Below are 12638 nucleotides of genomic sequence, written 5' to 3'. Positions count from 1 at the left end.
CAGGTGCCTAGGAACTAGCTCATCAACTTCAAAACCCCCACCCCGTGAACAAGACAGACTCATCCTGTGCAATCTTCTCAGAGGTGTGTCTACCACGGGATATGCTGCCCTTGGTGCCCTGTGGTTCCTATTTCAGTTTTGTTTCTTGAACTCCTCCCCCCCCTCCCCCCCCAGGCAGTGATCTGGGGCCTTAAGATGGCAGGGAGAGGGGCCACACCTGTTGTAGCTGATGGGCTTGTGGTTGCAGGGCTCCCAGACGTTGGATCCCACCATGCAGCAGTCCACGTAGTAGCCGAGTAGGTCCTCTTGGTGTTTTGGCCTGTCCCATTCCACCACGACCGACGTCTTTGTGTCCCGGGATACAAGGACCCGGCCGGGCGCAGAGGGGGTGACTTCGCAGGGGAGACGGATTGGTACATGGTCAGTGATATTGGGGTTTCAGAAGACACACCACGACCTTCCAGCCCCTCTGTCCACAGGGCATGGCAGCCCAAGTTTGGGCCTTTAGATAAAATTTGGATGAGGAGGAGGAGAACGAGGGTGGGCGAACCATCAGAGGGCCCAGGGGTGCCTGCCAGGCGTCTCTGTCCTCCCGAGGCCCCACCTGGCCCCACAGAAAAGGGGATACAATCATGAAATCGCCCGTCCCTCCACCCGGACGACTGAGGGATCTTCCGGCGACACTGTGCTTTGGCTAAGTGGGCAGTAACTGTGTTGGGATGGAAAACTGCCGACTGTGAGGCAATCGGCCACAATCCCACCCTGTTCGTCTCTGAAGGAACTCGGACTCATGTCCTGATTTGACTAGGGTTCTGCGCCTCGTCTAGCATTTGACATCATCAGAGCAGGAACCTCAATCATACACACAAAACACTCCAGTCCATCTAGGGACTGGGATATTTTATAAACGTAATTGTTATTGACTTCAGAGAGGAAGGTAGAGGGAGAGATAGAAACATCAATGATGAGAATCATTGATAGGCTGCCCCTTGCACACCCCCCACTGGTGATGGAGCCGCAACCCGGGCATGTGCCTTGACCAGGAATTGAACCGTGACCTCCTGGTTCATAGGTCGACACTCAACCACTGAGCCACGCCGGCCCGGTGGGACTGGGATTTTCTTAAAGTGACCATTGCCTAAAAGTATGTGTGACCCATTCATCATTCATAAGATGGGACTTTGGAGAAATGTTGAGAACGGACCAAAGCGAGGCCGAGGGAGCTTTCCTCTCTGGTCAAATGAAACGTTCAGGCTCCTTGAGTTACAACTCCTGTGCGACGCTAGTGTCTTCATCAACACAGTCCCGGGCACCCGATGCCGCCTTACTCAGGGCCCGTCCGGAAGCGCGGCCGCTCGCGGTACCACTCACCTATGGTGTCCTGGGCCTGGATGGGGGGCGTGATTTCCGACGGGTCGCTCAGCCCGTGCTTGTTTGCAGACAGAACGCGGAACACGTAGGGCTTCCCCTCCGCGAGGTCAAAGACGGCGTAGCGCGGCGACCTGACCGCTGTCTGGGCATTGACTCGCTGCCAGCTGCCGCTCCCGACCATGGACTGCGGGAGAAGGGGGCTGTGACAGGCCGACCATGGACTGCGGGAGAAGGGGGCTGTGACAGGCCGACCATGGACTGCGGGAGAAGGGGACTGTGACAGGCTGACCCCCAGCGGCCGCCCCCTACCATGGACTGCGGGAGAAGGGGGTTGTGACAGGCCGACTCCCAGTGGCCGCTCCCGACCATGGACTGCAGGAGAAGGGGACTGTGACAGGCCGACCCCCAGCGGGCCGGAGGGAAGCGTCCGTCTTAGCGACCAAATCATACGGTGGGCTGCCCATCCTCTACCCCGACACAGGGCCCTCGTAACGTCTTTATGATGTGTGTGGAAAGGGAAGCCGATATGAGAAGGTAAGAAAGTATTTAAAGCTGAAAATGCTGACCAGTAAAATTCTTACTCGAAAGCGAGCAATCATGTAACATAACTTTGGTTCCACAGACAGTTACAGCTTCTCCTGACGGCAGAGGCTTTGCCAAGGCAGCCCCCAGCCCAGGGCGGACCCCCCCACGGCAGCAGCTGACACCTGCGCATCGAGTGCAAGGGCAGGTGATTGTGAAACGGGATGCACGGCACGTGGAGAGGGTGTACGCTTTGTTGGGTATATCTGTGTGTGCATGTGTATCTGTATGTGTGCCTGTGTGTGTATCTGTGTGCATGTGTGTGTCTGTGTGTATCTGTGTGTGTATGTGCATCTGTGTGTGTGCATGTGTATCTATATGTGCATGTGTGTCTGTGGGGGTGCATGTGTATATGTGCATGTGTGTCTGTGGTGTGTCTGTTTGTATCTGTGCATGTATGTGTATCTGTGTGTGCATGTGTATCTGTATATGCATGTGTGTCTGTGTGTGTGTCTGTGGGTGCATGTGTGTCTGTGTGTGTGCATGTGTATCTATATGTGCATGTGTGTCTGTGGGCAGTGCATGTGTATATGTGCATGTGTGTCTGTGGTGTGTCTGTGTGTATCTGTGTGTGCATGTGTATCTGTATATGCATGTGTGTCTGTGTGTGTGTCTGTGGGTGCGTGTGTGTCTGTGGATGCATGTGCGTCTGTGTGCCAGTGCCTGTGGATGCATGTGTGTCTATGTGTGCATGCGTGTGTGTGTGCGTGTGGGGGTGCATGTGATAGGTGTGTTCCAGGGCCACAACATGCCAGCTATTTCTTTCTTTTTGTTGTTGTTTCTGTTGTTGTTGTTTTTCATCTTCACCAAGGATATTTTTCCCGTTGTTTTTTAGAGAGAGTGTAGGGAGGGAGGGGGAGGGAGAGAAACATCAATGTGAGAGATTCACATCAACTGGTTGCCTCCCCATACGCACCCAACCAGAGGGGGGACCCAGCCTGCAACCGAGGTACACGCCCTTGACCAGAATAGAACCCGCGACCCTTCAGTCCATGGGCGGACACTCCAACCACTGAGAAAGCCTGGGCAGGCCAACAGCTGGTTCTCTCTCTGTCCAGAGCTAGGCCTGCCTGACCGGCGGCCACCTGAAGTGGGAGTCCCTCTACAGGGTCGCCACCCAGTGGCCACGCGGCTTCTGAACAAATCACCCTCAGGGCCGGCAGCCTCCCCCGCCTCCAAGACACAGAGCGGCCGCAGCGATGGGTAGTCTCGGGAGGGGAGCCGTACCTTCTCAATGAAGTAGGTCAGGGGCTCCTTGCCCCGGGGGACGGGGGGCTCCCAGCTGAGGACCACATAGGTCCTGCTGACCTCTGAGGCGTGCACGTTGGTGGGCGGCCCCGGGATCTGCACGTCGCCTGGAGGGGAAGACAGCAGTGAGCACGGGCGGGGCACACGGAGGAGCCCACATGGGAGTGGACACGCTGGGCGGACTGTCTCGGAGCCGAGGCGGCAGGCCCGGGAAAGACCACGCATTCCAGCTCTGCCCCGAACCAGCTCCCAGGAAAGGAGCCAGCCAGCGGCCAGGGTTCCTGCTGGGCCTGGGGGTGGGGATCGGCCACCAGGAACCACCGCAGCCTGGGCTGCCCTGGGGCGAGGTTTGGAGAAGGGACGGCCGCTGAGCACCGTTCAGGAGCAAATAGGAACACCAACCAGCGGACTCCCCGAGGGGGCCTCTGGGGACGCGGTGGGGCCGAGGCCATTGGGAGGGGAGCTCGAAGTGCATAACCTTAGGCGGCGGCTCCACGTTAACCAACTATTTTTTTTTTATTGATTTCAGAGAGGACGGGAGAGGGGGAGAGAGATAGAAACATCAATGATGAGAAAGAATCATTGATCAGCTGCCTCCTGCATGACCCCTACTAGGGTGGAGCCTGCAACCCAGGCATGCGCCCTTGACCAGAATCAAGCCTGGGACCTTTCAGTCCACAGGCCGACGCTCTATCCACTGAGCCACACCGGGTAGGGCAACAAACTATTTTTTATTAAATGTTCACGCTTGTCCTCCGATTATGGGCCCGGACCGATAACGCGAGCCCCTCCTTCCCGGCGGCTGCGGGAGGAGGTGGAGAAGCACTCGCAGGGTCTGACAGGGATGTGATGGGAGGGCTGAGGCCAGTCCGTTAGTGAAACAGAAGTGACCCTGCTGCCCGGACAATGCTGAGCGCTGGCCCAGGCACGGGCGGTGTGAGAAGGAACCAGCTCCCACTCTTCAAGCCTCGGGGCCGGTTTGGCTGCTTCTCCCCGTCCCCAAAGCAATGCACCCTGGACCCACATACACAACAGTGTCCACGATTGGCCACAGGACGCCTAGGCTCACTCCCTCATTCTGTCTTGTGTTTTCAGCTTTCCCAGGCCTCAAGTGTGCAGGTCTGACCCACAGGTGTCACACTTACTGTAGGGTGTCCCTGTCACCAGCTGCTTCCCCTCTCTCCTCTGCCTCGAATTACAACCCAGTCCCGGGGGGTGAGAGCGACTTACCTTCCAGGTCATCCTGATAGATCACAATTTCTTTATCTTCCCCCAAACGGACGGCTGCAGAGAGAAAGGTTGATGCTAAATTTGACATCCAAGGGTGTCTTTAAAAAGCACTATTTTGCCCGCCCGGTGTGGCTCAGAGGTTGAGCATCGTGACCCATGAACCAGGAGGCCACGGTCTGATTCCCATCAGGGCACGTGCCCGGGTTGCAGGATTCATCACCAGAAGGGGGCGTGCAGGAGGCAGCTGATCAATAATTCTCTCCCATCACTGACGTTTCTCTCTCTCTCTCTCTCTCTCCCTCTCCTTTCCTCTCTGAAATTAATAAAAATATTTAAAAAGCACCATTTCTGCCCTAATCAGTTTGGCTTGGTTAATAGAGCATTGGCCTGTGGACTGAAGGTCGCAAGCTTGATCCTGATCAAGGGCATGTACCTTGGTTGTAGGCACATCCCCAGTAGGGGGTGTGCAGGAGGCAGCTGATCGATGTTTCTCTCTCATCCATGTTTCTGGCTCTCTATCTCTCTCCCTTCCTCTCTGTAAAAAATCAATAAAATATATTTTAAAAGCACCATTTCCCTCATTGCCTATGAGGCACGAATCGCCTTTGCTCCATGATGACGGCGTGTTCCCTGCCCTGAGGTCATCAGAGCTGCCTCTGTGGAAATGGTCTGGACGATGTTCAGCGCTTCTCCGCTCTTTGCAGCAGGCGCGAGAGGCCATGCAGGTAAGGGACACGCATGGGGCTCCCTTAAGAGCATAACTAAGGGTCCCATCCCCTGGGGGAACCTGCATCGTGTGAAATTAAAATTCCAAAATAGAGTGGCTCGGTTTCAACACCTGGCTCCTGGTGTGTTGAAACTATACCCTCAGTGGGCTTGGCAAAGCCTAATTCTGCGCCCAGGTAGCTGGATTCCAGTGGAGGGCGGCAGGAAGGTGCACTGAGGTATAAACAGAGCCCGGCTCCCCACTCCCCCAGGGCATTCACGGGAGACCACTGGAGACCACGGGAGATCATGGGACACCACAGGAGACCACGGGAGACCACGGGAGACCACGGGACACCACGGGAGACCATGGGACACCATGGGAGACCACAGGAGACCACGGGAGATCATGGGACACCTTGGCCCTCTCTGGCCCTCCCCACCCATTAGCATGTCCTCGAGCAGGAGTAAGCAAACTTTTTGACTCGAGGGCCACAATGGGTCTTAAACTGGACCAGAGGGCCGGAACAAAAGCATGGATGGAGTGTTTGTGTGAACTAATATAAATTCAAAGTAAACATCATTACATAAAAGGGTACGGTCTTTTTTTTTTTAGTTTTATTCATTTCAAACGGGCCGGATCCGGCCCATGGGCCGTAGTTTGCCCACGGTTGTCCTCGAGGCTCAGACACAGCCGGGGGTAGGGAGAAAGGAAGAATCACACAACACGGCCCCACGGCACCAGCCCTGGCCAGACTCTGACCTCTTAGGGACCCACCTTGTAACCTGGTGAGGTCAGCAGGGTCCAGGGCAGCCACAGCCTCCGAGGCTCGGGACGGCCGGCTGACGCCCGCGCTGTTGATCGCCCTGACGCGGAACTCGTACGACCGCCCTTCCAGCAGCCCCGTCACGGGGTACTTGCAGATTTTTACGGGGGAGTCATTGCACTGAACCCAACTGTTCGTCCCCACCTCGCACCTTCAAAGAAAAGAGAGTCAAGAGTAACAAGGACATCAGCGTAATGAGTCTATGGGAGCGTACACCTACTGAGACGTATATACGCTACTGGGGGCCCCGTGCATGGATTCGTGCACCAGTGGGGTCCCTCGGCCTGGCCTGCACCCTCTCACAATCCAGGACCCCTTGGGGGATGTTGGAGAGCCAGTTTCGGCCAGATCCTCACAGGCCAGGCCTAGGGACCCCACTGGTGCACAAATCCATGCACCAGGCCTCTAGTATGCATACAAGATCTTTGGTTAATCTCACCTCCCCCCTCCCCCATTCCCCCTCCCTTCCTCCCTCTGAGATTCATCAGCCTGTTCCACGTTTCCATGCCTGTGAGTTGAGTGTCTGCCCCCTGGTGGTCAGTGTGTGTCACAGCTACCGGTGGAACGGTTGAACTGTCGCTTAGGCTTTTATACATATAGATAACAATTATAACAGGCAAAGATCTCACATGGGCAAAATGGACGCCATCAAAATATCGATTTACACTAACAGCACAAATAAATGTTAAAAGACAGCTACTTAGGAAATATCGAGTATATTCCCAAGCCTCTGTAACGTATAGGCTCGGATCAGGTCCTGACTCCTGGGGAAATCATCTCAGATCTCAGACCCGTCCTCCCTCGGTAGCTCTTGAAAACTCACATCACAAAATCTCAGGTGCCCTAAGCTCCCTGGCCCGTCTGCTGCCCAGGCTGCGGAGGGGGAACGGCCGTGCACCCCATGGCCCAAAGGGGGACCAGTCACAGTGAGGCATATTCTTCTAGCAGGCTTCTCGTGTGGAATTTGGAAGTCTCCCAAAAACATCAAGTCCTACCCTGGCTGGTGTGCTCAGTGGTTAGAGCGTGCCCATGCACCAAAGGGTTGCAGATCTGATTCCCTGTCAAGGGCACTTACCTGGGTTGCAGGTTCATACTGTGCCCGTGTCAGGGCGTGTGGGGAAGCAACCAATCAATGTTTCTCTCTTACATCGATGTTTCTCTCTCTCTCTCTCTCTCTCTCTCTCTCTCTCTCTCTCCTTCCCCCTCCCTCCCACTGTTTCTAAAAAATCAATGAAAACATATCCTCAGGTGAAGATCAACCAAAAAGAAAAGAAAACATTAAGTCCCGACCAGAAATCTGGACATGATCGCCCTCCGTTTCCCGGAGGCGGGGATACAGTATTCAAGTGCCAACACTTCTGGTCGGATTTCCCAGGGAAATGACGTTGAAAAACCAGCCTTTGGAGCAGCTCCGTGTCAGGGCTGCATCTTCATTTCAAAAGGAATCATCTCTCTTTTCCTAACTAGGCAGCATTTTTGATGAAAGGCCTCTGACCCACAGGTGCTAACCTGCTGCGGCCGAGTTCTGTGTTTTTATCGGGTTTGGGATTTTTTACATGTTTTCACTCATTTCAGAGAGAGGCTGTGGCTCAGGGGCTGAGCATCGACCTGTGAACCAGGAGGTCACGGTTCAATTCCCGGTCAGGGCACAGGCCCGGGTTGTGGGCTCAGTCCCCAGTGGGGCGTGCAGGAGGCAGCCTGTCCATGAGTCTCTCTCCTCATTGATGTTTCTCTCTCTCTCCCTCTCCCTTCCTCCCTGAAATGAATTTTAAAAATATATTTAAAGAATGGTGTCGTGAGCCAAGTGTAGGAAACATCCAAATATCTTGTCCGTGTATTTCATGGAACATTTCAGGAACACTCCCGCCCTGTAAGGACGCAACGGACACGCACCGGTCGACGAAGTAGCCGATGACGGCGCCCTCCGAGGTCGTGTTGGGCGGCTTCCAGGTCACGATGACATAGTCTCGGTTGGCATCATGGCACCGCACGTCCATGGGTGCGCCCGGAGCCCCTGTGACCAGCGGGTCCGCATCTGGTGGGGGGAAGGCAGAGGAGAGGTGACCTGTGATGAGAGTCCCTGGCGGGGACATTTGAAAGCCTGTTGAGCCCGGCCAGTGTGGTTCAGTGGCTGAAGGTTGACCTATGAGCCAGGAGGTCACGGTTTGATTCCTGGTCAAGGGCATATGCCCAGGCTGCGGGCTCGATCCCCAGTCGGGGGCGGGCAGGAGGCAGCCAGACAATGATTCTCTCTCATTGATGTTTCTCTCTCTCCCTCTCCCTTCTTCTCTGAAACCAATAAAAACATAATAAAAAGAGAATTAAAAACCCCTGACAACTTCTTCAAACTCAGATGCCCAGATGCCCGACAGGGCCCCTGTGTAACCCTCACACCCAGGGGCTGAGCGTCGCTGACGGTGACGGATGGGGGACAGACAGGCCATGTCAACACACTTAGGCGTTCTCTAACGCAGCGCCGTCTGTCTGTCCTCTGTAACGTGCTCAACTCAGTGAGTTCTCGTGATTGGACCCAGAGCGGAGGTCACTGCCCGTGGAAGGCACCCTGCCACACGATGTCGTGCTGTCCAAATTCAGGGGACAGCCCGGGCTGGTGTTGGTCAGTGGTTAGAGCATCAGGTTTGATTCCCATCAAGGGCACACATCTGGGTTGCAGGTTCTATCCCCAGCCCCAGGTGGGTTGTGTGCGGGAAGCAACCAGTCAATGTGTCTCCCTCACATTAATATTTCTCTCTATCTCCTCCCCCTCCCTTCCACGCTCTCTAAAAAGCAAAGGGAAAAATGTCCTTGGGTGAGGATTAAAGAAAAAAAATGGCCCTGGCCAGTTTGGCTCAGTGGATAGAGTGTCGGCCTGTGGAACATGGGGTCCCAGGTTTGATTCTGGTCAAGGGCACGTACCTCTGCTGCAGGCTCCTCCCCAGCCCGGGCCCTGGTCAGGGCTCAGGCAGGAGGCAACGAATCGATGTGTTTCTCTCACATCGATGTTTCTCTCTCTTTCCTTCTCTCTTCCACTCTCTCTAAAAAAAACAAAACAAAAAAGGAAAAAGATTTCACAGAAGAAACAATAGCAACAATGTGGCCTTTTAGCACCTGGGAAACGCGATGGAGGATGCTGGATGCTTTGACATTTCAAAGTCCTTAGAGAATATGAAACTTCGAGTTGTTTGCAGCAAGTTATGAGCCAATGTTTGGGCCGCCCTCCGCTCGATCATCCGCTCGATCATCCCGCTGGTGGTGACCACCGTGCGGGGGTGGGGGGGCCGCTCCGAAGCTGAACGACGGCGGCAGCGGGACCCACAGAGCCGCCCAGACCTCGGTGCCGAGTCCACTTCCTCGTCTAAAACCCGAGCCCATCGGAACCTCGGCGGCGACCGCCCTGAGTGGCACGGGACCTGCTCCGTCCCCAGCGACTAGAAGCTCAGGGCTTCTTGACACGGAGCCGACCATTCCAACCCCCTGCAAAGCTCGGGGAGCCGTGGGACAGTGAACCATGGCCCCACCCCGCCCGCCGGCCTGCATCTCCCTGAGGCCCCCCCAACCCGCCACGGGCCCCCGGATCGCCCACGGCCGGAGCCCACCGACCTCTGACGAACAGGAAGGCGCGGTGCTCGCTGATGCCGCCGCGGGACACGATCCTGAGGGTGTAGAGGCCCTCGTCGTCCTTGCTCAGCTGGCTGAAGGATAGCGCGGCCTGGCCTTCCCCAAAGAACATCTGTGTCCAGGGGGACTCCTTCAGGAGCACGTCTGCGAGGGCAGGAGGGGGTCGGCGCTGGAGCACTCACACCTGGGCCCGTGCGCCCACCGTGCCCACGCGGGACGGTCCCCTGGGCTCCACGACCTGAGAGCCAGGTTCGCAAAGAGCCACGAGAAAGCGAGGCTCCGACGGGGAAGCAGTGGCCGCCGCACGGGCACAGGTCCACGCAGGCGAGAAGAATCCCAGATCACATGGTTTCCCAGCCGTGGCCGGTGTGGCTCAGTTTATAGCGTGCCGGCCCATGGACTGAAGGCTCTCGGGTTCGATTCCATACAAGGGCTGCAGGCTCCATCCCCGGCCTCGGTCAGGGTACATGAGGGAAGCAACCAACGATGTGTCTCTCTCACATCCACGTTTCTCTGTCTGTGTCTCCCCGCTCCCTTCAACTCTCTCTAAACATCCAGGGGAAAATATCATTGGCTGAGGATTAACCACATGGAGGGAGACCCCCGGCCGCAGCCGCCCCACTCACCGTCCCGGTACCACTCGGCGCGCGGCTGCACCCGCTTCAGGTCCGGCGTCACCAGCAGCGTGCACTTCAGAGTGAGCGTCTCGCCTTCTCTCCGGAAGGTGACCCCGAACTTCTCCAGAAACTGGACGTCGAAGTGCATGTACGGCACCACGGACGGCAAGGGCACTGCGGAGGGAACAGGGCAGTCGGGGCAGGGCTCACGGGCTCAGCGCGGGGACACACGCGGCCCTTCCCTGTGACACGGCTGGCGCGGCCAAGGGGAGCACGGGGCCGTGACGGGCGGCGGGAGGCGGAGGCACAGGTGTGTCCACGCGTGGGCCCCGCCCATGACCATCCAGGCAGGCCTGGCGCCGCTCAGGGTCTGGGTCCACTGCCCCTCACCAGTGCACCCGGGGCCCGGGGCTTGCGGAAAGAGGGAAACTAGCCGAAACCGGTTTGGCTCAGTGGATAGAGCGTCGGCCTGCAGCCCAGTAGGGAGTGTGCAGGAGGCAGCTGATCGATGTTTCTCTCTCATCGATGTTTCTAACTCTCTATCTCTCTCCCTTCCTCTCTGTAAAAAATCAATAAAATATATTTTTAAAAAAGAGGAAACTATCCTTAAACTCAGAAGGCGGCCCCGGTCTGCCCGTCAAGGGTTTAGATTCGGCTTTTTCCCGATTGAAAGTGCCGCGTCTCACCCCAGGATGGCAGCGGAGCACGCGCCAGCAGACGATGCAGCTTGGAGAGCTTTTCAAACTTTAAAAAATCTGACCTCTAGAAAATAATTTTTTAGCCCGGCCTGTGTGGCTCAGTGGTTCACCCATGAACCAGGAGGTCACGGTTCGATCCTGGTCAGGGCACAGGCCCGGGTTGCAGGCTCAATCCCAGTGTGGGGCGTGCAGGAGGCAGCCGATCCATGATTCTCTCTCTTATCATTAATGTTTCTATCTCTTCCTCTCCTTTCCTCTCTGAAGTCAGTAAAAATATATATGGGGGAAAAAAGAATTTTTTAAACCATGTGCTATGTCAGTATATATTTTTCTGCCCAAAAGGGAAAAAAAAGTCGACTTACAGCCAATCGGGAGCCCCATGGAGTGGATCGGCTCCTCTTCCCCTCGGAACCCTGAAAGGCAAGGGGGTGATGGGCAGAGCGAGCCCAAGGGCGTGAGGCGTGCCCCCCGTACCCTCCCCCGTCCCCGGGTGCTCACTCACGTTTCACCACCACGGCCGCGTTGGTGGACGCCTGCCCGTGCACGTTCGTGGCCACGGCTGAGTAGGTGGCGGTGTCGTCAAAGTTTGCCCTTGGAGAGAAAAAGCCAGGCTGTCAGCTGTTCCATCAGAGCAGGTGACCTGCCTCTGAACACAGCGTCCTGGGAAGCGGCCAGGTGGCCTCGGTCCTTTGTTCGTGAAAGACGTGCCTGAGAACGCCAGCTCTGTCCTGGGACTCGGTGTTCAGTACAGACCCGGCAAGGTCCGGGCCGACTTCGTAACAAACGAGAGGCCCGGTGCACGAAACTCGTGCAGGGGTAAGGTCCCTGGGCCTGGCCGGCGATCAGGTTCCCCAGCCTCCCTGCCTCCCCCTTCCTTCACTCGCTCAGTGCCCTGCCACTGCCACCGCTGGCCACCCTCCATGTTCCTCACCACCCCCTGGTGGTCAGCGCATGTCATAGTGAGCAATCGAACTCCCGGTCTCCTGGTCAAACTCCCAAGGGGACAATTTGCATATTAGCCTTTTATTATATAGGACCAACAGTATGTATTGCTTTTGTTAACCCTCGCCCGAAGATATTTCTTCCATTTATTTGTAGAGAGAGTGGAAGGGAGAGGCAGAGACAGAGAAATATGGATGTGAGAGAGACACAGTGATTGGTTGCCTCCTCCATGCACCCTGACCAGGGCCAGGGATGAAGCCTGCAACCGAGGGACGTGCCCTTGACCAGAATCAAACCAGGAATCCTTCAGTCCACCGGCCGACACACTAACCACTGAGCAAGCTGGCCAGGGCTAAACAGTATGTTTTGTAAGCTGCTCGAATACACCTACTGAGGGCCTCACTTCACTCGGGGGACTTTGGTGATTAAATAAAACCATGCATTTGAAGATGCTCTGCAACTTTAATGTGGTTTTGTTGTTTGTTTCTTTGTGTTAATCCTCACCTGAGGATACTTGCCCAATGATTTTAGGGAGACTGGCAGAGAGAGGGAGAGACAGAGAGGAACATCATGTGGGAGAAACAGACCGATTGGTGGCCTCCTGCACATGCCAGACCAGGGCCCGGGCCAGGGAGGAGCCTGCAACCAAGGTACGTGCCCTTGACTGGAATCGAACCCAGGACCCTTTGGTCTGCAAGCCGACGCTCTATCCACTGAGCTACACAGGCCGGGGCTGTATGTTTCTTGCCTGTTCTTCATTGAAAAGCATCCACTGAATTCCCTCTCCTCCACGGCCTCCA

At 56.1% G+C, this 12638-nt stretch overlaps 1 protein-coding gene across 1 annotated transcript in view; it reads right to left on the bottom strand.

Moving 5' to 3' along the window:
• Positions 1 to 12638, bottom strand: part of MYOM2 (myomesin 2) — a 62578-nt gene that overhangs the window by 26411 nt on the left and 23529 nt on the right. Inside the window, exons 6-15 of the mRNA XM_015570590.1 lie at positions 11399 to 11487; positions 11259 to 11309; positions 10208 to 10372; positions 9564 to 9725; positions 7857 to 7998; positions 5915 to 6114; positions 4432 to 4485; positions 3181 to 3308; positions 1372 to 1555; positions 218 to 392 (exon numbers count right to left, since the gene is read on the bottom strand). Coding sequence (XP_015426076.1) covers positions 218 to 392; positions 1372 to 1555; positions 3181 to 3308; positions 4432 to 4485; positions 5915 to 6114; positions 7857 to 7998; positions 9564 to 9725; positions 10208 to 10372; positions 11259 to 11309; positions 11399 to 11487 — 1350 coding nt within the window. The remainder of the gene's footprint in view (positions 1 to 217; positions 393 to 1371; positions 1556 to 3180; positions 3309 to 4431; positions 4486 to 5914; positions 6115 to 7856; positions 7999 to 9563; positions 9726 to 10207; positions 10373 to 11258; positions 11310 to 11398; positions 11488 to 12638) is intronic.

The sequence above is a fragment of the Myotis davidii genome, unplaced genomic scaffold (assembly GCF_000327345.1).
Source record: "Myotis davidii unplaced genomic scaffold, ASM32734v1 scaffold807, whole genome shotgun sequence".
Classification (NCBI taxonomy): domain Eukaryota; kingdom Metazoa; phylum Chordata; class Mammalia; order Chiroptera; family Vespertilionidae; genus Myotis; species Myotis davidii.
The sequence above is the reverse complement of the archived record's forward strand: the minus strand, read 5'-3'. Positions and strand labels throughout refer to the sequence as shown.